General features: G+C 30.8%; 2 protein-coding genes across 11 annotated transcripts in view; both read right to left on the bottom strand.

Moving 5' to 3' along the window:
• The window catches only part of Irk2 (Inwardly rectifying potassium channel 2), a 28,778-nt gene extending 25,842 nt beyond the window's left edge, over positions 1-2,936 (bottom strand). The window contains exon 1 of the mRNA XM_088202120.1: positions 2,856-2,936. The gene's annotated coding sequence lies outside the window, so the exon portion shown is untranslated. The remainder of the gene's footprint in view (positions 1-2,855) is intronic.
• Positions 1-22,178, bottom strand: part of LOC148226878 (G protein-activated inward rectifier potassium channel 3-like) — a 61,296-nt gene that overhangs the window by 21,181 nt on the left and 17,937 nt on the right. For 5 of the 10 annotated variants that reach the window (XM_088202097.1, XM_088202093.1, XM_088202094.1 and 2 more), the window contains 7 exons: positions 13,593-14,025; positions 11,392-11,571; positions 10,661-10,850; positions 8,851-8,975; positions 8,677-8,779; positions 8,239-8,620; positions 7,835-8,166 (listed from right to left, as the gene is read on the bottom strand). In XM_088202097.1, the coding sequence (XP_088058223.1) occupies positions 8,040-8,166; positions 8,239-8,620; positions 8,677-8,779; positions 8,851-8,975; positions 10,661-10,850; positions 11,392-11,571; positions 13,593-14,025 (1,540 nt within the window). In that variant the 3' untranslated portion in view covers positions 7,835-8,039. Of the gene's footprint in view, positions 1-7,834; positions 8,167-8,238; positions 8,621-8,676; positions 8,780-8,850; positions 8,976-10,660; positions 10,851-11,391; positions 11,572-11,716; positions 11,897-13,592; positions 14,026-22,178 lie in introns of those variants that run through there. The other 5 variants (XM_088202091.1, XM_088202095.1, XM_088202099.1 and 2 more) reach the window with 3 other exon arrangements.

Below are 22,178 nucleotides of genomic sequence, written 5' to 3'. Positions count from 1 at the left end.
TTTGTGACATAGTCACCCACGCCATTTCGACAATGAAAAAGGTGTGTGTGTGTGTGCGTGTGTGCTCAGTGGAGCATTCTTGTGTTATCTGTACAAATCTTGTGTGTACTATCTGATCGTTTCATAACTTTTTTCCATCTAAAATAGTGATTTTTATCGAAAATAGAAACATGTCTTCCATGAAACGTCACGAGTGTATTCTGATTAAAAAAGTGTCTAATTGAGATAATCAAATTTGCAAGAATTTGTTGTATAATTTAATTATAACAAAAGTGAGTTACACCTATGTGTCTTTCCAATAACTTAATCTTTGTGTAAGAATCTATAAATACGTTTAATAGGTGTGGTATTTATCTTTCTAAAAGGGGTAAATTGTATTAATATGTTTACCGACAGAGAGTAGATATTTTAACAGTTTGGTATTGTCAAATATTTTTTTCAAAGTAAAATACAGTCATCTATCGATTTAAGTAGTAATCTGAAGTAGATGTATACAACCCAAATTAATAATATATGTATATACGTTTAACCACTAGTCCATAGCGCAAAAATCATTAATTTTATACGCAAACTCTTCTGCAAAATAAAACATGTCATAAATAATTGAGCGCAACGGTAAAATCAAATCAACAAATATAATAATATAATTTCGCAATTATTTGCGACTTGCAGAACAAGTTTATTCGTTACGCCGATGCACGCGACAATAGGATATTTGAACGGATTAGGTCTACTACATTCAAATTGCCTCAAATAAAGAACAGTCAATAGTGGAATATGGCTAGTAGCTATTTGAAAAATATCCGTTTCACAAAATAATTATTATAAGTGTAACTAAATAAGGCAAGCACCACTCTTATTTTAAAAGAGTATAAAAACGCCATTTTCTTTGGATTGTAATCCATCAGGATCTTCCATTTGGACTTTTCTATTACTTCGCTTCTCGCACCAAGTGGAGCTACGCCGTATATCGACCGAAATTTAAAAGACCGAGATAGCAGCAGCTTTTCACTTTACGCCAAACCGGGTCTAGCTATTAAATCCGAAATCAAAGAAGTTAACTTAACTTGAAAATTTCAAGATGCAGTAGATTTCATTTCGGACAGTAACCATAAAGTATTTCTTTGCAAAATAATCAGATTTTTAAATATATTTTTACTGATAATAATAGCGCATTTGAACCAGCAGTTTTCAATAGAAAAACAGTTTTTTATAACACAGCAGCTAAGACATTCTGATGCTTTCAAGCAAAGGAATACGAGAAAGACTTATCACTTTTATTGGTGTCGTTGTTATAACAACTAACTAAACGAATTGTATCAGGAGTCTGACATCGTCAAATATATTAAACATTTCTACCTCATCAATCGAGGAACAAATATATTTTAATATTCAACAATTAACATTTATTGCAATCAATCTAAGCTAAACATCTGTAATTTAATGTATTTTTCAATTAACCAAAAAAGTGTATATATCTTACGGTAAATGTGTATTACTAGTGAAAATATGTTTTCATATAATATAAATACATTTTTACCAGTATATGTTTTTACTAGTAAAAATATATTTTCACTGACAGGTGTTAGTGAAATTATATGCTGCTCGAAACTGTCATTTGACATGCATGAAACGTCCATTTGAGTGCTTTTATATATAAAAAGTATTCAATCCGATTTATTTAAACAGCTAATAAATATAATAGTATTTAAACATTTTTTTTTAAATAGACAGCACACTTTTTTTAAATACTATTTTAGACATATATTCTAACCCAAACTTAATTTAAACTGAATCCCACTTAACCTAATGAAAGTTATAAAACTAACTATAGTTTTTGAACGTTCATTAGGTTAAGTTGGATTAAATTAATTCGTTTAGGTTAGGTTTGGATTTGAACAGCAAATGGAATTTTTACGCCTGTTAAATTGTGTTTTAACGAAAGTAGGGCAACACTTCATCTGTTAAGGCCAAAATATTTTCGAACGTACGGTTTTAATAATATTTCCAGTGAAATGATAAATCAATTGTTAAATACATTTTTAATGGCCTAGTTTGTGAAATTGTACTTATATTAGTGAAAATATAATTTCACTAAAATACACATTCACTGTAACATATATTACCAATAATCGGATACAATCTACTTTTATGAAACATATTTTTAAAGTGTATTATTTTATTTTAATATTTTTTTACTGTGTGAGTGTGGTGGTATTTTTAATATTTAACACAAAATCGTGATATGTAATCAAGTGGCAAAAAATTATGCACTGTAAATTACATTATTGCTTTTCATTCAAATTTCACATTATTCCAATTATATAAAACTTCTTTATATAAGGATATAAAAGTTTTAAATACAATCATTAACTTTTAGTTTTCTATTTTGACGATGGAATAATGAGACAGGATAAGTATAGAACTATGGTAAATAATCTGTCACAATTTTATTAAAATGGACCTACATGATCGTTACATCAATTAAAACAAGATAGAGCATAATATCATACTTCCAGATAAGCTGATATATACTAATTTTTCAAAAGCCTTGCAATTAACCTAATTTAAACTATAAAAAAATTGAAAATGATTTCTAAGGAAAAAAAATAGTTCTAAAGCAAATTTTTGCAGTCAATTCAATTTTTAAGTATCTATTGTATCTAATTTTCATCGCCTTGCCACAAAAAATATATAATATAAAGCCAATCGTCACATTTTTAATATATTTTTTTTTAATGTACTTATCTGTAACTCACATAGATATTTTTTACAGTAAGGCGACGATATAAAATACTTTTGTAATATTATTAAAATCACTTTTTACTGAATTTATAATTTGCAAAGCCTATTACTTGAGCTTTTTTGCACCTAACGTAAATGTGCAATCGGCACCAAGAAGAGCGTTCCTCTTGTTCGAGATGATCCTAGCAACTAAATCGGATGCTGGATGATCATTTTAGCTGTCCTGTCCTACTGGAGGCGGGCTTAACGTCTGCTTATATAATGACTAATGAGCAGTACACAAAGACCAATATAAAAATATGCTCCGACCGCATTTTATTCAAATAAAACTCACATCTTCCATCTATACATTTAAAATGCTTTGAAATTGGTCTATTATATTAGGGTATTGTTGTTCTAAATCTAGTATTTTCTCCGCGTGTGAACGTGCCGTCGATTGACAGGAAACTGTCTAACCTTCTTGTACAATAGAGCAAATGAGCAGCGCCGCTGGTCATGGAAATGTCCACGATAATCTGGTCACGGCGCTCGCATTTTGACCACGTCCTGTTTTATGAACGTAACGTCACAACAGGATCTGGTCATGAATCAAACAATCAAAAAACGGTAAGTTTGCAATGAAGCAGGAAGTAGCGCATTTAAAAGTAGCCCGATTAATAACCATCCCAATATCATTGCAAAAGATATATAGAACAAAACTGTAACATTTTTAACAGTAGATATGTATTTCTATATGCAACTTTAAAATGTCTATGTCAATTTGACGAAACGTATAATACATTTGTTGTTTAAACCCAAACCTAAACTACACGGATTATTCACACACAACTTAACCTAATGAAAGTTCTAAGATAGTACAGTCTTAAAGTTTTCACTAGGTGAACTCCAATATATAAACCAAGCCAACTCAACACTCAAAGAAAAATAATCTGAAGAAAAAGTATAGATAGACGTCGCATCACGCATATTGCTTTATAGTTGGTCTACACTTCGATTACACACTATGCTTAGAAAAAAATTATAGTTATCCTTACCAATACTACGGAATTATGATATGAGAGTATTGGTTAAAATATATTCAAACAGAATTTTGCTCAATAGGAGAGCGCAAAAACATTTATCACGTCTCAGAAGTAAAAAATTCACGTCAAAAGCAATAAAATCGGGTCGGCGCTATAGCAGTGGGAAAGCTTGATAACGAGCGTTTTTGACGTGGATTTTTGATCTGCATTCGATTTTCACTTATTTTTAAGTAGTAATAATGTTATAAAAAGTTTCAATACTAACAATTATATTGCTTTTGACGTGGATTATAAGCAGGGGGGTCGTTTGAGAGCGGGGGGGGAGCAGGTAAGCGCATTTTACTCCCCCTTTTAATTTTGCCAGATTTTCTATGAGTCGTAATGAAATTGAAATATTAAGAAAATAACCACTGACTTGTCAATTTTTGCCCCCTCCTGGCTAAAGCTGAAATGACGTCTCTGAATACTTGTCTGTCAAACACGAACTACCCGTCTAATATGGCCAACAAAAAACACTTGCACAACAATGAATGATACCAATATAAGAAAATAGATAAGTTCAACCGAAAACGTAATACAAAAAATTATGTATTTTTTATCATACATCGTAGATAAACAAAATCGGATAAAAATATAAACAAAAAAATATAAATATATTAATGTTTGAGTTTTTGTAAGGCTAAATAAAACGACAAGAAATAATAATAAAATTACACATAATATTTAGAAGTGTAAAATAAAGTTTTAACTTTTAATATTATTTTAATGTCTATTAAAAACATTTTTGAACTTTTTTAAATTGAATTTTTGAATTTTTTTAATTCTGTTGATACATTTTTTAATTAACTAACTTAACCGAGGTTTTAACATTTACAAGATCTGTTTTTCAGAAAAGTTTCATGACGATCTGTTTTTTTATGACTAGTTACTCTGATAAAAAAATTGTCCAAGGGTAGTTTTGGGGTCTTATGGTAATAGTCGAAGAAACTACATTGATATTTTTCCATGTAATAGAAACTGCAATAATATTTCTTTAGAAATCTAATATACATAAAATCAAAGTATCAATCAAAATGTTATGCATGTAATGCATGGCTGAATTAGTGACGCTTACGACCGTTTAATAACTTTCAATTCATTCTAAAATATATATTAAAAAATAAAACAATCAACGATAAATAACATTACATGTTGTTTTAAATTATGTCACTGTGATATACGTTTATGTGGCAATAAAGTCGAACACTGAAATTAAACGCTGAAAGCGTGACGACGTTATTTTATGAAAGTCTATAATATATTTAAAGTGATTTAAAAGTTGTTTTTATTTTTATATAATTTTTACAAATGTAAATGTTTCTTTTATATAAATAATACATTCTTGTGAAAAACAGGAAATTTTTACTACGCTGCCTAATATATAAGCATTTTTATCAAATTAAAATTTTTAGCTGTGCATCCCAATACATTACATTGTAAATAAAATCTAAAAAAATTGTTATGCATTCCCATGTGTCGTACGTTTATAGGTACAGATTAAATAAATTGGGGAGATAGGGAATTAGACTACACACACAGCGTTAAAAAAATGTCTGGCAACCCTGCGTTCGTGAATACGTCTTATGGTTAGTGTATGAATTGTCTAGGTAAGGTTTACTTAGGTAATGCATGCATTGACTAAGTATACACTTTGACTGTAACATGTCTATAAACATGCGATATTCACAAAGTATACCATACATATGTATACTATAACTTCCGGTGAGATAATCACAAAAACTACATAAATGTTCTTTAAAGACATTTTTCAGAACTTGTTTTTTCTCCATATAATTTTGATTTCTATTCCTAAAAGTTACAATATTGTCGAGACACTTATTGTTGAAGATATGGTCATAGATTAGATAACGTTCCACAAAATGGCTATTATATATTTAATGTATCATAAATAATTTTTGCCTCCGTGTTTGCCGCGTAGTAACCGAAAAAAATCACAATTAATAATATGTATGATTCACAACGAGGCAGCCGTCATTTTATCATTGAATATAATTGCTCTGGTTGTAATTTTCATAACCGAATGAACCAAAGTTTGTTCGATAATGACCACAGACATTTCCACACGCGACGTTTTTATCATTAAAAATACCTGGACAATATACTAGGTTTTTAGGCCAATTGCACAAAAGTTCATCATTTACGATTAAACAATCCGCCATTTTGCACGCGATTTCGTCTCAAGAAAGACTTTTGGACATAACATCATATTTTTCGAGCAGCTTTAAATTAGATATTTTAATTATTTAACTTGAAAAATAAAACATAGAATTTTATCGTCTCATTAATTCTAATGACATTTAGTCGTAATATCAAAATTTTCGAGCAGACACAAATAAAATAAATATTCACTAGCTATTTAAAAAATATTTCCGTGTTAACGTTTAACGTTTAACTATTGTAGTAAGGAAATTCCATTGAAGCCGATTGTCAGTGTCGGCTTAATCGACCTTCGCCATAGTTAGTCAAATTACATTTTCACACCCTTCAAACGCGATAGAGTTGTCCTGGAGGTGAGCTATTATCGTCGCCGTCTAATAGCCATGCACTTCGCATATTACAGTGCTTCATCTCTATGATGTGCTACGACATGTGAGATTTATTGGATAATGGCGAAATTGGAGCTTCTGTGACGGTCACGCGAGCCGCCGAATAAAACGTCTTAGCTTAGAGCGTTTGGTATAAAAAATTAAACGTGCGTGTATTATTAATCTACTCAAAAAACAGTGGCGTACTATATTTAATAAAAAAAATATAACAAGAGGTTTTAATATAAGCCGAAGCAGCAGTCAGTGGTGTCAATAAGTAAAATTACCCTTTGTAATTTTTAAAAAATATTTAAACATAATTTTATATTTAATATATAAATATATATATTTATTATATACTTTTCTCATCTAGTTACTCGCAGTTAGTGGTCTAGCCCTTATCATACGTGTCTGAAAACAATCATCCCTGTACTTTCTTCAAATCATCGCAAATTTTCACCCTACGCAGCCCCCTTACATCTCAGCTTTTTTTTCATTCAGTTACTTTAATTGTAATGACCACGTAGACATACTCTTGCCTCATTATAGAGGTTATACAATATATTAAGAGTATGGCCTTTGCCTTTAATAATCATTTTCTTACATTCGTCTAAGCTACATAAATATAAACGAACCTAGACGAAAGCGAGGAAAGCCATTGACTCGATTACTTTGAAGACTCTACTTTGAGTCTGCCTACTCTACCGCCTTTTACAATCATTTTTTGATCAACCTGGACTTTTTCTCATTCGACACCGCCACCCGACTCTGGCACCTTATTTTTAAATCAGTATAATTTATATTTGTTTAATAAAAATATTTATCAAATGGCTCTTCTATCCTCTAACTCTAACTGGTTTGTATTTTTTTTGTATGTTATTTGTATTTTGGTGCTATTAGACATTTTATAATATAATATTAAGGACAGATTTCGTACTGTCAAATTAAGAACTAATATATAAGCTTATGAATAGTTAAAAACTATTAAAAACTGTACTAATAAATTATATATAGTATATATAATATTCTAGAAAAGTTAGTGTAAATAATAATTTAAACCATGTCTTAAATTATTGCAATAATAATTTCAATGTTAATAAAAGACATTGACATAGTAATTGTTTGCTTCTTGTAATGTAAATTAAATATTTATTTTATGTTTATTATAATGAAACCTTATGTTAGTTTATCTCTATCAATAAACCCACAATAAATCTTATTTATTTATATATATACATATATATATATATATATATATATATATATATATATATATATATATATATATATATATATATATATATATATATATATATATATATATATATATATATATATATATATATATATATATATATATATATATATATATATATATATATATATATATATATATATATATATATATATATATATATATATATATATATAAAAATGTATATGCACAATAAATATATATACTAAATAAAATTATTATATGTATATTTTGAAATAATTTAATTACTTATTTTAAATACAAAATTAATAATATTCATTCAATAATTTATTAAATGAAAATCGGCAAGTTTTGGTTCGAAACTTGACTAAATTTTCCATTCAGTTTATAAGCACGCCACTACGTGTCACTAATAGTTCACTAGTAATGGAAATGTTTTGTTCACCTTTCTGCGTCCTGTTATCTCCACCGCTAGACTAAGTCCGGTGGAGGAGAACTCTCCGACCTGGAAATCGTGATGGGAATTTTCAAGGGAGGCACATCTGGAACTTCTAGACTTGTTCTATGACCAAGTTGACTAAGTTGACCGCTCAATGCCCTGATAAAAACAAATACATCAATAAATATTATAAATCATCTTAGCAGTTCAAAATATATCTAAGAATCCAACCTGGATAGTCTTTGATTATTGATATACTGAGTAGAACCGTTCAATCCGTTGTGAAGCGAATTCTCTGTGAGATTCAAAGAATTGGACAGTTGATGCTGACTGCCGTGGTGATGTACCGGGTGATGATGGTGATGATGATGGTGATGCAAATGACCGTTGTTCACAATCCCGTTATGTTCGGGCGGTCCTCTTTCACTATCGCCGTTATGGTTTTGAGCAGAAACGTCGCTCTGACTCTCCAGCAATCTTCTATTCTCTTGTATTCTAGCATCAGGTATCTTTATCTCTATATGCTCATCCAACGACATGGAATCGACGGAACAAGAGTCCAACGTATCATTAGAAGGAGCTGTGGCTAAAGTCACCGGAATTGGAATAATACCTGAAAATAACCAAATATAAGAATGGCGAAAATAATAATACGATATGAACATCTACCATTGCTTGCTGCTTTCATAGAAGCACGCAACTCATCCAAGTGCTTAGCGCTGCACAAAGGCGTGTCTACTTCGTAAGTGTTATTAAACAACGTATAGTCTACCTGTAATTGTATTAATTGAATGTTAGTTAGCGGTTTGGACTTTTAACAATCGACTCGCTGGTGTGCCTGACCTCGTATTCTCCGGTTTCTTTTCTAAATGCTACAATGGGTTCAAAACGGTGACCCCAGAATATTTCAGAAGGCAAATAACTACTTCTAGCTTGCGTAGTCATGCCGGTAGACTCTATGACGCCCTCTGTTGAATAAAAATATAATTAGTTCGGTAATCCATGGAAATGCAATAATCTAATTGATTATTTAAAAATAGTGACACGATTGTATATAGTGAACAATGACACTAAAATGTTTGTGCTATTGTTATGTAGTGATACAGTCTAATAAAATATGTAATAAACAATAACAAAGAGTCTGTTTCCGTCCCAAATCATATACATTGTCCAAATGATCGAGATTAGTAAAGGACTTTTTAATTCGCCCTATTCTCAGGACATTGAGAAAATTTATTCGCTTTCGACTTATCGACAAATCCGAAATTGCAATAAGTAGAGACACGCCAAATCAAAGATTGCGACATTTTGAAGAGCAAAAAGTAGACGTTTGACTTGATCTAGCAGTCACATGAATCCCAAGAGTTCAACTCGATATTCGATACAACTTGGAGACTACGTAATGCTATGACAAGAATATAAACGTGTACGGCCAATTTCAAAAGATCAATTGCATCCAAGTTTTATGTATTTATTGTATATCTTCAGTAGCAACATGACAGGCGTTCGCCCAATTCGTTACAATAGGTGAAACATAATCAACTATAACTATAATTGCAGCTTAAAATCAATATATGTCACTATATAAGACCATGCTCGATACACGATACGATAGAAATAAAAAAAGTACCAGGATTCATATGGGATTCGAACCCAGGTTTTTCATGCGTTACATCGACTTATACCAATGGTTTATACCAAAAATAAGTAATATTGAGTGAGATGATTTGGAGTACCACAAGGTTCATATCTTGGACTTTTATTAAATTAATTTATATACGATATTGCTAATATTTTATTTGATATAAGTTTTGTCCTTTGCCTATAATATACATATTACTATATCGGTCGATTCATTATTTTAAGAGATAAGTGCATTTAAATAAATGCTTCGTTCCATAAAACAAATTGTTTGTGCATTACTATAATAAAAAATGCAATAAATAAATATATCAAGTTCAATAAAAAATATTAGATTGCACAACTTTTTATTTGTAGTGTGCATTAAAACGAGTAAATTGTGCACTATTTTAAAAAAATTATATTCATACTATTTAAAATATAATTTATTGTAACCCAAACCTAAACTAATGAAAGTTCTAAAATTAAATATTAATATATACTAATTATAGTTATATTATTATTTCATAGATCTACAATTTTATTAGTTTAATTGACAAAAAATATAATTTTTAGTGCACGCTACAAATATTGCTCAATTTAATACTTTTTTGAATGCTTCGTTTTCAATAACTTAACGTACAAATAATTCGTTTTGCTGCACACAACAGATTAAATGTTACTGAAGGTATTATTTTTATCGAATAAAAATATGTTTATTTAATGCTCATTTTTTTAATATTTAATGCACAAATCATTAATTTTAGTGCAAATAACATGTTGCTCAAAATAATATGCATATGTGTTTTTTCAATCTTCTGTTGTAACTTAATATGCCTAATGCGTTAAACAAGATAAATCAATAAGAGCTGGATAAGTCAATCAGATACAGACAATATCTAAAAGAATTAAAAACACCACAATTGAGAAATAAAAATCGGCACAAAATAATGTGTTTTTCTATTGTTTTGTAAGGACTTATCCATATATGGAAATAAATATTAAAAATGTATTTAGGTATAATTTTACATACCCAGCATGACTACAATCTCAAATCTCTCCCTCAGCATATCCGAAGCTGATAGCTCATACAGAGGAGAGTTTTCATTAATTATATGTACAATAGTAGTAGGCCAAATAAACATTAGTCTGTCTTCTTCTCCATCTGCGCCTACTTTTAATTCTTGCTGATAAAAAGGGAGCAACTCCCCTTCTTTTGTCACCTGAAATATAATTTATTTATATTATAAATATTATTAAGTTTTAATAAAATGTTATATGCGGGTAGCATGCGGTTAGTTTTGTGCCCGTTTTTCATATTATGTAAAGCTGTGGCTCTGCCGCGTCTCAATTATTTACTTCCGACACGTGTTAGTAAGCGATGATTAAATAAAATGTTAAAACGTCGATTTATAATAATAAAAATCACATAAACGGGTCTAATCATTTGCGAATTTGGAATTTTGCGGGGAATCGCGCACTGGCGAAAAGCGCAGCCGCCACAGCGTGTTATTTTACAATTTGTAGCACATGGCCGTTTATTTGTTTGCTTAGATCGCATCGATCACTTTAACCGCAAAGTTCGAACGATATACTGATGGTTATTTTAGGATAAAGTTCAATGTAAAAAACGGACACAATTTACAACATGACCAAAGCTTGTCAGAAAGTATCTGAATCATATTTAATATAAGCTTTCAGATACCTCCTAATAAGATTTTGTGATTACGTTCTATTTATATTTTTGTTGTTGAGATAATGTACCTTTTTCCTAATGATCTGTGCGCGAATGTGCGCTTCCAGAATATGAGACTTGCGAATGTCTCCGACTCTAAACAGCAGACAGAACAATCCATCTCTCAAGCAAACCACGGCGTTCCTAGAGAACAGCAGGGTAGTGGTTCGCTTTTTGGCCCGCGCCAATTTCGCAAATATTAGACCCACCTATGAACAAAAAGAGAAGAACAAGCAATATAAACTGCAGTGGCATTAGTGAATATGTACAGGTCGTGACTTTTTGTTCGAATTCGGAATAGACGGCGGTTCAGAGCTCTCCTTTTGTGATATTTTCGGTGAGTTTTCGCGGTACCTTTCGGCGAATGAGCTGAGCTCGCACGTGGGCTTCCACGATGTGCGATTTTCTCATGTCGGCAACCCTGAACATCATGATGAGGCGTCCGTCTCGTTCGTTGACGACGGCCGCGTCCGAAAACAGTAGGGTCTGTGCTCGTTTCTTGGGTCGAGACAGTTTTGAGAAAACGATTCCAACCTAACCACAATTACAACATAAAACATTTCAAAACGCAACTTTCGTCTCACTAACATTTTCTCATAGGCAAAAGTGCTATTAAATATTTTTTAATAAACGTAACGAATGTTTCGTGTATATTTTACTCATTAGATTCAATACTGATTTCATTATAATATAACAGCTAATGATGAGTTATATAAAAATAAACACCATTAAAATTATTTATTGTGATTTTTCAAGTTGATTGAATCTCGAAATAGAAATTTATTATTAAAGACCTAAACTTGTTGAAACTTGTCTAATCTGTTGACGAAATAACATGTGAGTATAGTGGATGAGGCAATCATGCGATGTGAGTTCGCGCATTGTCGTGCAAGAGAATTTTACCTTTTCGATAGGCCACCCTTCTTTTGCTACTACCTGCAGGTAAATAAATAAATACCTCCATTTTTACACTCGCGAGGAGGCTATAAAAATTAACCAATCTTCGTCCTTTAAAAAAAGTCCCCCTCCCCCTACTCACCCCCACTTTGTAATAGATAGATGTTGGATAGCGTTCGTATCACATTACAGATACCTAGAAGTTATAATAAATATTAATTTCGACCCTTGCATGCATATACAACACGCTATGCCATGAAGAGGTTACGAAATGCTATGTGCAGGTTGGTGCGACTCATCGGCAAGCATTAGAGTCTTGAGATTTAGAGCAAAGCGAAATGTACATGATGCTTTGATTGTTGTCAAAGGTTTTCAAAAGGTTCGCCTTCTTCTTAAGTTGCACACTGTTGCCCTTGAGCTCATGGGGTTTCAGCCACACCTTGACTTACAGCAACAATATTCTAAGCTGAACAGGCGCCACTATGATGCACAGGTATTGCTCTATCTCCAACGTTTCGAGTCGTTTTCACTTAATATGATGATGCAATTTATTGTAATCTTTCAATAAATTTCTATACACAGTTCGAACAGCATTTTCATTTCCGCAAAACAAGTTTAACGCGTAAGGCGGTGGTTAAGCTATCCATTTTGTAAGTGTGTTGTTAAAAACTAATATTTGATACTTTGAACACTCGTGATTATTGACAGCTGTCTGATGTACAGTGCTGCTAACATAGAAAACTTAAATTGGATCGTTCTGCACAAAATTTTTTTCAGCAACCGACTAATCCTTTTATTTTAAAAATACTTTTGGAAACATTTGCCCTGCCGATGTGTAGGACTTAATAGCGTAATACTGGCTAAAATATATTTTTGGTCTCATACATTTTCCGAAAATGGTCGTCGATGTTTATGACTTAATAACGTAATAAAATCATAATGTATATGCTTTAATTTGGCTAAAAGTAAAATATGCATGCTATTTTTATTTATATTGTTACCGATTAACGGATATGGATTTGATTGATCCAATTGATTACTCTGACACGTTATTAAATATAACATCTTGTAAACCTTCTATTGTAACTTAACAAGGTCTAGCAGTGTAACAATCAACGCCAAGTATTGAGACACATCACACTGAAAATTCTGGAAATCAGTGACAAGTTTCGCATCTGCAGCGTGAATTGACTGTACTACACTATTCTAACGCATAAATTTATAAAGAGTAGCATTTTTCATTTTGAAGTATTTTTTGTTGAATAAGACAAACGCGAACCTACAGAGATAATTATTTTCTCTTCCAGAAATAACACACATGTTTAAAACTCACCATAAAAGCTTGAATGAACACACCGCAGATGCTCTGCAAGCACATTATGAATATCGCTTCGGGACACTCGACTGTTGGTGTCCTAACACCATAACCGATGGTGTGTTGAGTCTCTATGCTAAAGAGGAAACCCGAGACGAAACTATCCACGCCGATGACGCAAGGGGTCCATAGTTCGTCTTTGATGTCCAAATCTCCGTGAGCGTAGGCGATCAGCCACCAGATTGAGCCGAAGCCTAGCCAAGAGAGGAGAAAGCTCATTGCAAAAACCAATAGAGTCCAACGCCATTGGGCGTCCACTAGCGTCGTGAATATATCTTGAAGGTAACGCTTTCTTCTTTTAGCTACGTTGTCTTGGACGATGTTGCAGTCTCCGTGCTTGAACACTATCCTCTTCCTGCTCCTTCTCGACGCATATCGCGCTTGTCTGTATCTGAAAAGTAAAATATCTTATTAGTAATCATACTAAAAATATATACGTATGTTAGGCAGAAAACATCTTATGTGAGAATTGCTAATAGATTAATGTTGTAAGTGTTTAGATGATGATCTATAGTAATAGTCACTAATTTTGATCTCCTAGACCGATATAAATTAAAAAACACTAGGATTCTTATAAAATTCGAGCCACAGGCCTTTCAGGATTACTCGTCAACTTATATCACTAGTCTATGAAGATCATCCTGAAATGAGAACGGCGTATGCCGTTTCAGTTTCCAAACGTTCAAAGTGTGCGCGGCGAAGTTTACGCCATGATAAGTTGACGAGCAAATCCCAGCCGCCGTAAAAATAATATTATAATAGAGAATTTCTGGTTTAGTATCAGAGACGTACGATTTCTAGTATTTGAGCGATGTCGATCTTTCACTGCTTAGAAGTACCCCAGATAGTTACATATATATTTACATATAAAACTGAAGAAATAATAAATAAAAAACATATTCGTATAATCTTTTTTAAATATAATTTAATGTAAATGATTTCTATAGAATATATTACGAATCAATTAAAGAGTATGAAATAAATTAACATAACAAAAAATATTTTATATTAATTAATTAAAAAAAAATATTGAGAGCTTCTGAATTAATGTATAAAAAAATCTACAAAAGCAGAATAATATATAAAATAATATGTAAAATAAATTAACGAAATTTAATAATAGAAATGTGTTAAAGTAAATTATTAAAACATACTAATATAAAAAGTAGTGAAATAAATCAAAAAAATAATTCACTATAAAATAATAATAAATAAAAATCAACAGAAATAATTTTGGAAAAATACTTTAAATTAATTCATTTCTAGGTGTGTACTAACAAATTAACAAATGTGTATAAATTATCTCCCTACTCAAAAGGTTAAATTACATGCATTTTCTGGACAAATTTTAAGATAGGGCAATAATCCCACCTGCCCTCTTCTCAAATGACGTTCCAGTCTTTGATATTCGAAAACATGAAGCAAAAAATTCTTTTGCACATCCATTGTTATTGTTCCGTCACGCTTTCAATGGAGATTTTTCGCTCCTGAAAGCCGCGTCGCTTCGTTTCGCATTAATTTTACAATTTACAAACGAAAGACATTCCAGAAGGCCACCAGTATTTCTGTCTCGGAAAAAAACAAGTGGGCGACTAGTTTCAAAGGTCATGCTAGTAATGAATATTCTTTTTTCGCGTCTCCAGATCTGTTGCGAGAGTCGAAACGATTGTGATGAAAATTTGTCGTGTTTTCCGGTGGGAAATCTTTCAATACAGCGATGGCATAACTGACACGCTCGTCTGACCGTTAAAAATAAGCAAAAGCATCGATTTTGGCTAAACTTCAAATTCGCGTTAATTATCAAAGGAAAATGGGCCTCGTGTGCTGAGAAAATGAAATAAGAAAACGTTTTGTTTGAGCGACGTCTATACACCTGATAGTAAACAAGTAGTCTCTTAAATTTGGTTGCTTTGGAAATTCAAGAATTCCTCACAGATAAGTATCGTTTTAACAGTGGTATTTGATACTTTTCTCTTCCTATTCTTCCTTCGATATTCGTGAGTAATATTTTAAAGTTTTTGTAAATATTTTTTAGTTTTTCACACAGACTAATCTCGATTATTTTAAAAATAAATTTGATATAATAAAATACAAACAAATGTTTTCTTAAATAAAAAATAATTAATTTTTTTTTTTGCAACAATGATGAATATTTTTTTTGAAAAAGATCCGATTTCAAACTTTCTAAAAACTCATTGTTTTATCACTTCAGTTTTAATAAATCTTTCAAACAAAATTAAAAAATATTTTATAGTTAATACAATAATTTACAATATCTTATGACTGTGTTGGTTTAAGCGGTTGAAAAAGATATCGATATGAACAACATACCTCATTCATATTGCCCTTGATCTTTGCTAGTAATATATATTTATATATATTTAATAAGTACCTACACTAAAATAAAATTAATTAAAAATATATTTCACAATTTATTAATTGATGAAAAAAATCTGCTTATCCCAACACTGACGTCTTTTTATTCGCAAAATAACATCTCTTTCGCTTCAAATCAAAACAGTTTGCAATGCGTCAAACATTTTTTTAAAGTCTATTAAAAACCGCCGAATTTAACGATATATTCAATAAATATACACAATAAAATACACGAATATACTGTATTGTCTACTCCTATTTTTGTAAGACGTGATTTTCTATTAATTCCAATAGGTTCGGCTGCCAAACGATTTCCTATTCGCACATCCAAAAGCTAAGCTGCTGTGATTAAAAGCAATGTCATTCAAGAAAGCGACAAGACTGACTATTAATCTCTCTTATCTTCTGGATCGTATCAATTCGCAATTTCTTGGCATCGACGCAAGAGTGCGCAATTATTGTAATACCACACTACCCGCAGGTATATCGACCAAAGTGTGAATTAATAATTTGATGATTTATGGAGAGCTTGAGCCAAATATTAAACAATATTTGGCGCAGTGAATGAATCACTGCTTATTTGTGAAAAAATAATAATCACGTAACAGCTGCATAATGGCGACTTAATTAAATGCATGTTACAGGAAAGTGTTGGAATTTTGTTCGTGTGCGACAGTGAAGTATGAATTCCAGGAGCTAAAGTGTCACGGACGTATTTTTTCGCATTATGTCACTAAATGAGGTTAAGAAAAAGATATGAAAAGATGTAATGCATGGTTTGAAAAAAACATATTTTCTCTCACATAAAATTAAACAGAAATAAGATCAGAAAGCTAATATGTTGAACCGAATGCTAGAAGAACTCTTGACAATACCATAAAGAAAAAATAAGGACCATTGTTTTTACAGATTATATCTCACAAAAATATTTTGTCCTAGCTTATTTATTATTATAAAGGTATTCGTCCGTCGCAAATTTCGAAGCTTAGCTGCACATAAAAAAACATTGTTTAAAATTTAAAATACCTATACAATTAGGACGAATTCTACAAGCGTATTCAATATCGAGTCATGTAAAAAAATATACTAATAACTTTTAAATGAAATACGCCACACTTCATAAAACGAAAGAGCAAATGAATATATATAAGGGCAGAATCTAATGAGAATCAATTTAGTACAAGATTCAGATCTTCAGACCGAATAATATTGATTGAAAAATAAATATAGTAAATATAATTATAATAAGATAAAAAGTTTGTGAATATATCATAATATTGTTGCCAAAAGATATTAGCTTTTAAAATTTTGAAAAGAAACTTGATACAAATGTATAACAGACAGTTCGACACATTGTGAATTGATTCAGTAAAAATATATATTAACTAAACTAAAATTGAAAAACATACTTGAAGATCTCCTCTCGCCATGCAGCTTCACCGGAAGAGGTAGCTTTCGCGATTAATATCGACATTTGACTCAAACATCTTTTAATACCGCTCAGCCTTTCTGCCATTTTGTTCTGCGCAGCTTATTTTAAAAAAAGCGCATTAAAACAGAACGGACGCCGCGAAGCCTTTTTCTGCACAAATCTCACTGACAGGTGTATAAACACGCGTTTTAACGACCATGACGTGGTTTTAATTACTTTTCAAAACGCACCGCAACTATAAAACGTACATTTAGTTACTCGATTAATTTTCGACTGGTCATGAAGCGCATTGTTTCGACCAAAATCGAAATGATACTGAAGTTGCGCGAGGTCGACGGATAAAGATTCAATGGCGTATTTTTTGGCCAATTCGCAATGTGCATTGAATGTCAATGTAAATATATAATGAATATTTTTTGTATGACAAGATGACATATATTAAATTAAATAATCAAGAGGGGTGTAAAATAATTTTAAAATAACTACTTTGGTACTTATAAAGTTGTGCCACTTTACATTCATCCCAATAAAAAAACTTTATAATCCCTTCACATTCTTAGCAGTAGATAAATCAGGTTCTTGGAAATCACTAATTTCGTGACCACAAACCTTCAATTCAAATTATTTTTTATGATCATTAGGGTGCGTAGTAAATTTACAACTTAGCTTAAAAGCTAAATAGATAAATAAATATTGTTATAAAAAATCATTTCTATAATATCTAGTAATAATAATAATATACAAAAATGTATGAGACACAATGCTCGATTAAAATTAATATCTGAATTTTAGCGCTTGGTGCAGAAAAGCTGCCAATCGGCTTGTATTTATTTTAGTCAATAATTGAAGAAATATATTGTAGGGTTTGTGCCGCCCGGAGCAAGCCTTAGATTTGCCTCCCCCCCCCCACCCTATACAATTATCAAGTTAGATAAAATAAGTAAATTATTATTAGGCATTTCATTATTTTAGCTTGTGCTCAACTCAAACAAACAATAGATAATATCTGGTGTAATTTTGCCTTTTACGAAACTAGCCAAATTTTCGGGCCGGACAAAAATATTTTTGTCTATAAGAGCGGCATTTATGATCGGCCGGGAAATAAAATCAGCTTTTTATTTTCAAATATTCAACTCAGTTCCTAACTATTTGTGAATATGTATTTTATAGTGCATTCAACTTAAGAACATACACGAACGGTTCAATCGCGAAAATGCCGCCCCAAGCAAGTGCCGCCTGTGGCGGTCCGCCCCTCCCTTGCCTCCTTAGCTACGTCACTGATTGTAATCATTGAGTTGATGGATAGTTTGATTTTTTTATATTTATCTTTTAGCTAAATTGAGCTGAAATCCCACCTATTTCAGAGGGTCTAATGCTCCAAAACCTCCCTAAGTAAATTTTTTTGTAGGCACGATAACGGACATAGTTTTAATTGATTTAATTGAGTTAAATTTAACTTTTCTCATATGTCTAGGATATAACGGTTTATTATGATACAATAACCGCAATCAGATATCCATTAAAAACTTCTGAAAAATATTTTTTTGTAAATATGATTCGCCATTTTTTTCAAAATGTCGGCTAAATTAAAATTATTAAAATTTCTAGAGAAATCAGTAGAAAATTTTGAAAAATAAATATTTAAAGTGATAATAAAATTATAAATAATAAACAATAAAATATTAAATGAAGGTTTTTAGTGATTTTTTTAAAAAAATTACCATAGTTAATGCAACATAATTCGCAAAATTATTTTAACAATTAAAATCACAAGTTTTAACAAATTACCATAAAAACATGTAATACATTAAATCTAACTGGTTCTAGTTAATTTTTATTTCTTTAATGTCCACTATTTTAAAACAAGATGATTTAGATATTTAATTAATTGGTCAAATTTTCATTAAAATTTGTCAACTCCGATAAAGTATATACAATTATACATATCTTAGGGGTCTTTTTTTAATTTATGAATTTTCTATCTGATAACTTTACTTTTTTCTTGAAAATTTTTAATAGAGTTACTTCTTTAAAATAGCTTCCATTTTAAAACAAGTTTAGTAAACAAGTAAAATAAATTTTATAAAGATATGATTTAACCTTTATTTAAAACAAATATTTTTAATTTTTGTTTTTTCCCATAAAGTTACAATTCTTTTTATTTTTTTGAATAGCCTTTTTTATGAAACAATATTAGTTAATTTAACAAACAGACGAGATATTAACAATTGATATCTTAAAACAAATTTTTTGTTATTTTTTAAACCAATATCATTAAAACTACAGTAGTTATCGTGTCCTCAAATTTCGTTATATTCCACATACATATGCTTTCTACATATTTTAAAAATTTAGTTTTGATTTTCAAACGATTTTCATTTCATTACATTACTATAACGGTGTAATATTTTTTTGTGTTTTGAATAGCTGCCATTAAAAAAAGATGTCGGATCAGACTATCTAACAAACATAGTTGAGATATGTACATGTACTACTTTTAGATTAAATTTCATGACGATATCATTAAAAAAATGGCAGTTACCCATACGAATGACCAAAAATTTTTACCTTGTTACATTTTTCAACAAGATTTTTTAACGAAGTTACGATTTTTTTATTTTTTTTAATAGCTGCTATTTTGAAACTACATAGCAAAAAACTTAGTTATTAGAAATATGTATATGAACTATTTTTAGAATAAATTTCACTATTACATAATAAAAACTGCGTCAGTTATTGTCTTAAAAAACCAACATAAATAAATGGTAATTTTTTTTTATTTTAAACCTAATTATTACGCATGTTATTTTATACACACTACTGAGATACAACATTTAATTTTTGTTGTATATATGTATATATACTAATCACTAATTATGATTTCACAGATAGAAATTGAGAAACACTCAATTAGGGGTTTAAATTGAAGTCTTTCAGGTATTAGTCATCGACGTATACCACTATCGTGCTGGTAAAATGAAGTATGTAGTGTACCTTATATAGATTATAATGAAACTATGAATTCCAGCAAAAAACTAAAGACGGCAACAGAATAAAGACGTAGCAAATTAACGTCACTGCAAAAACAATTCATGAACGTGAAATAAGTTTTAATAAAAAATACCGAATTTTCGACTAATATGAATTAAATTGTTGTAGTTTTTACATTAATAAATATAACATAAAAAAACTAATAAAATACAATTAAAATCAACGTTTAAATGTACACATTAATAACAGCATTACTGTTAAAAGGATATCTAAAACGACCTTGCTTAAATAGAATGTATGTATTATAATTAAAACGCTTTAGCGTAAACAATGCCAATCGACAATCTATATCAGTTTTTTTATAAACCGACAATCTGTATTTTTTCTGCACGTGTGAATTTTATGGTATATAAAGTTTACGCGTTTCATTGGTGTCAACCTTAACCGATTAAAAATAAACGATATAAATTTAGATCTACAACGTTGCGTTTATAAGCTGAACGATGTAAAGCAGGTGATGTTTGTATCTTAGATTCGCTATTCCCTTTCAGGAATTCCTATTCCGATTCTCGTCAGACTGCCAGTCTCCGACTTCTCGGAGGAGTCTGCCGCTTGGTGCACCGCCAGACTCGTTCGATAGGTCAAGAAGTAAAAGGAGGTCCGTCGATAAATTTGTCAGTCGCTAAATGAAGAACTGCCTCTATTTTCAGACGATTCTAGGATAGATCAATTATTTGCGTCCGACGATAACGGACAACTAAGCTTGCAGCACACAGTTGGCAGAGTGTAGTGCACCAAACGGTGACAAACCAGATTGAAGATACGAATTTAGATCTATTCGCTTCTTGTAACGTTCGAAAGAAAAAGGAGGAACAATTTGAACAAAGAACGTCATTGAAACCGATCAGTGTTCGAGGTGGAAAATTTTACGTTTTTTGCACGTTTAACGGCGTTTATGAGAAAATCATTATTGCATTTTTATGGCATGACTATCGCGACTTGCATAACTTGCATAGCAGAGATAATTGCGTAGATGCATAAGATGTTTTGATACGTGCTGATAGATGCATACCAATACCACAATTTGAGCGATAGGATCAAGAAAAATAATTATTAAATTGGTATTATTATAAGAAAATTATTTAATAAATCTAATGTTACAAAATTACAACTTTTGCTCAAGTCCGACATCTGCTGCTGCTTCATTGCAATTCGATACATTTGATCATTCAATTTCATTGTTTGGTTTTTATTTTTGTTAAAAAAATCTTTTCACACAAACAAGAAGTTGAGAAAACAACCAACAATTTAATAGCTTTAGAGATAGATATAATTTATCGTGGGATATTTAAAATTGAAACAGTGATTGCATTTTATCTCTTGACGCCAGAATGACATCAGAAGAAATCAGCTTTTCTTTCTCACGAGGATCTTCTTGTGTATTGCAGTAATATTACTTATAGTTTTCAGCTAAATAAGATTGAAATAAGAAATAAATATGCAAGAAATTATATACATACGTAAAAGTTTAGTTGGTAAACCTTTGCTTTAAATGTAATAATTGAATATAAAAATGTAAAAAATAAAAATGACACATCGACACTCGGTTTACAACTGTTGGACAAGGTAGGTAAGAGCGAGCGGTAGCGTGCAAGCATTGGCCAGAACAGTGAACACCCCATGAATAACTTTCAACAACGAATCTATTAAAAAGGAGATTGTATAAATTGAACTGCAAAGAGAAA

This window comes from Plectrocnemia conspersa, unplaced genomic scaffold, assembly GCF_051122295.1.
Source record: "Plectrocnemia conspersa isolate PC_06_02 unplaced genomic scaffold, ASM5112229v1 ptg000013l, whole genome shotgun sequence".
Taxonomy (NCBI): domain Eukaryota; kingdom Metazoa; phylum Arthropoda; class Insecta; order Trichoptera; family Polycentropodidae; genus Plectrocnemia; species Plectrocnemia conspersa.
The sequence above is the reverse complement of the archived record's forward strand: the minus strand, read 5'-3'. Positions and strand labels throughout refer to the sequence as shown.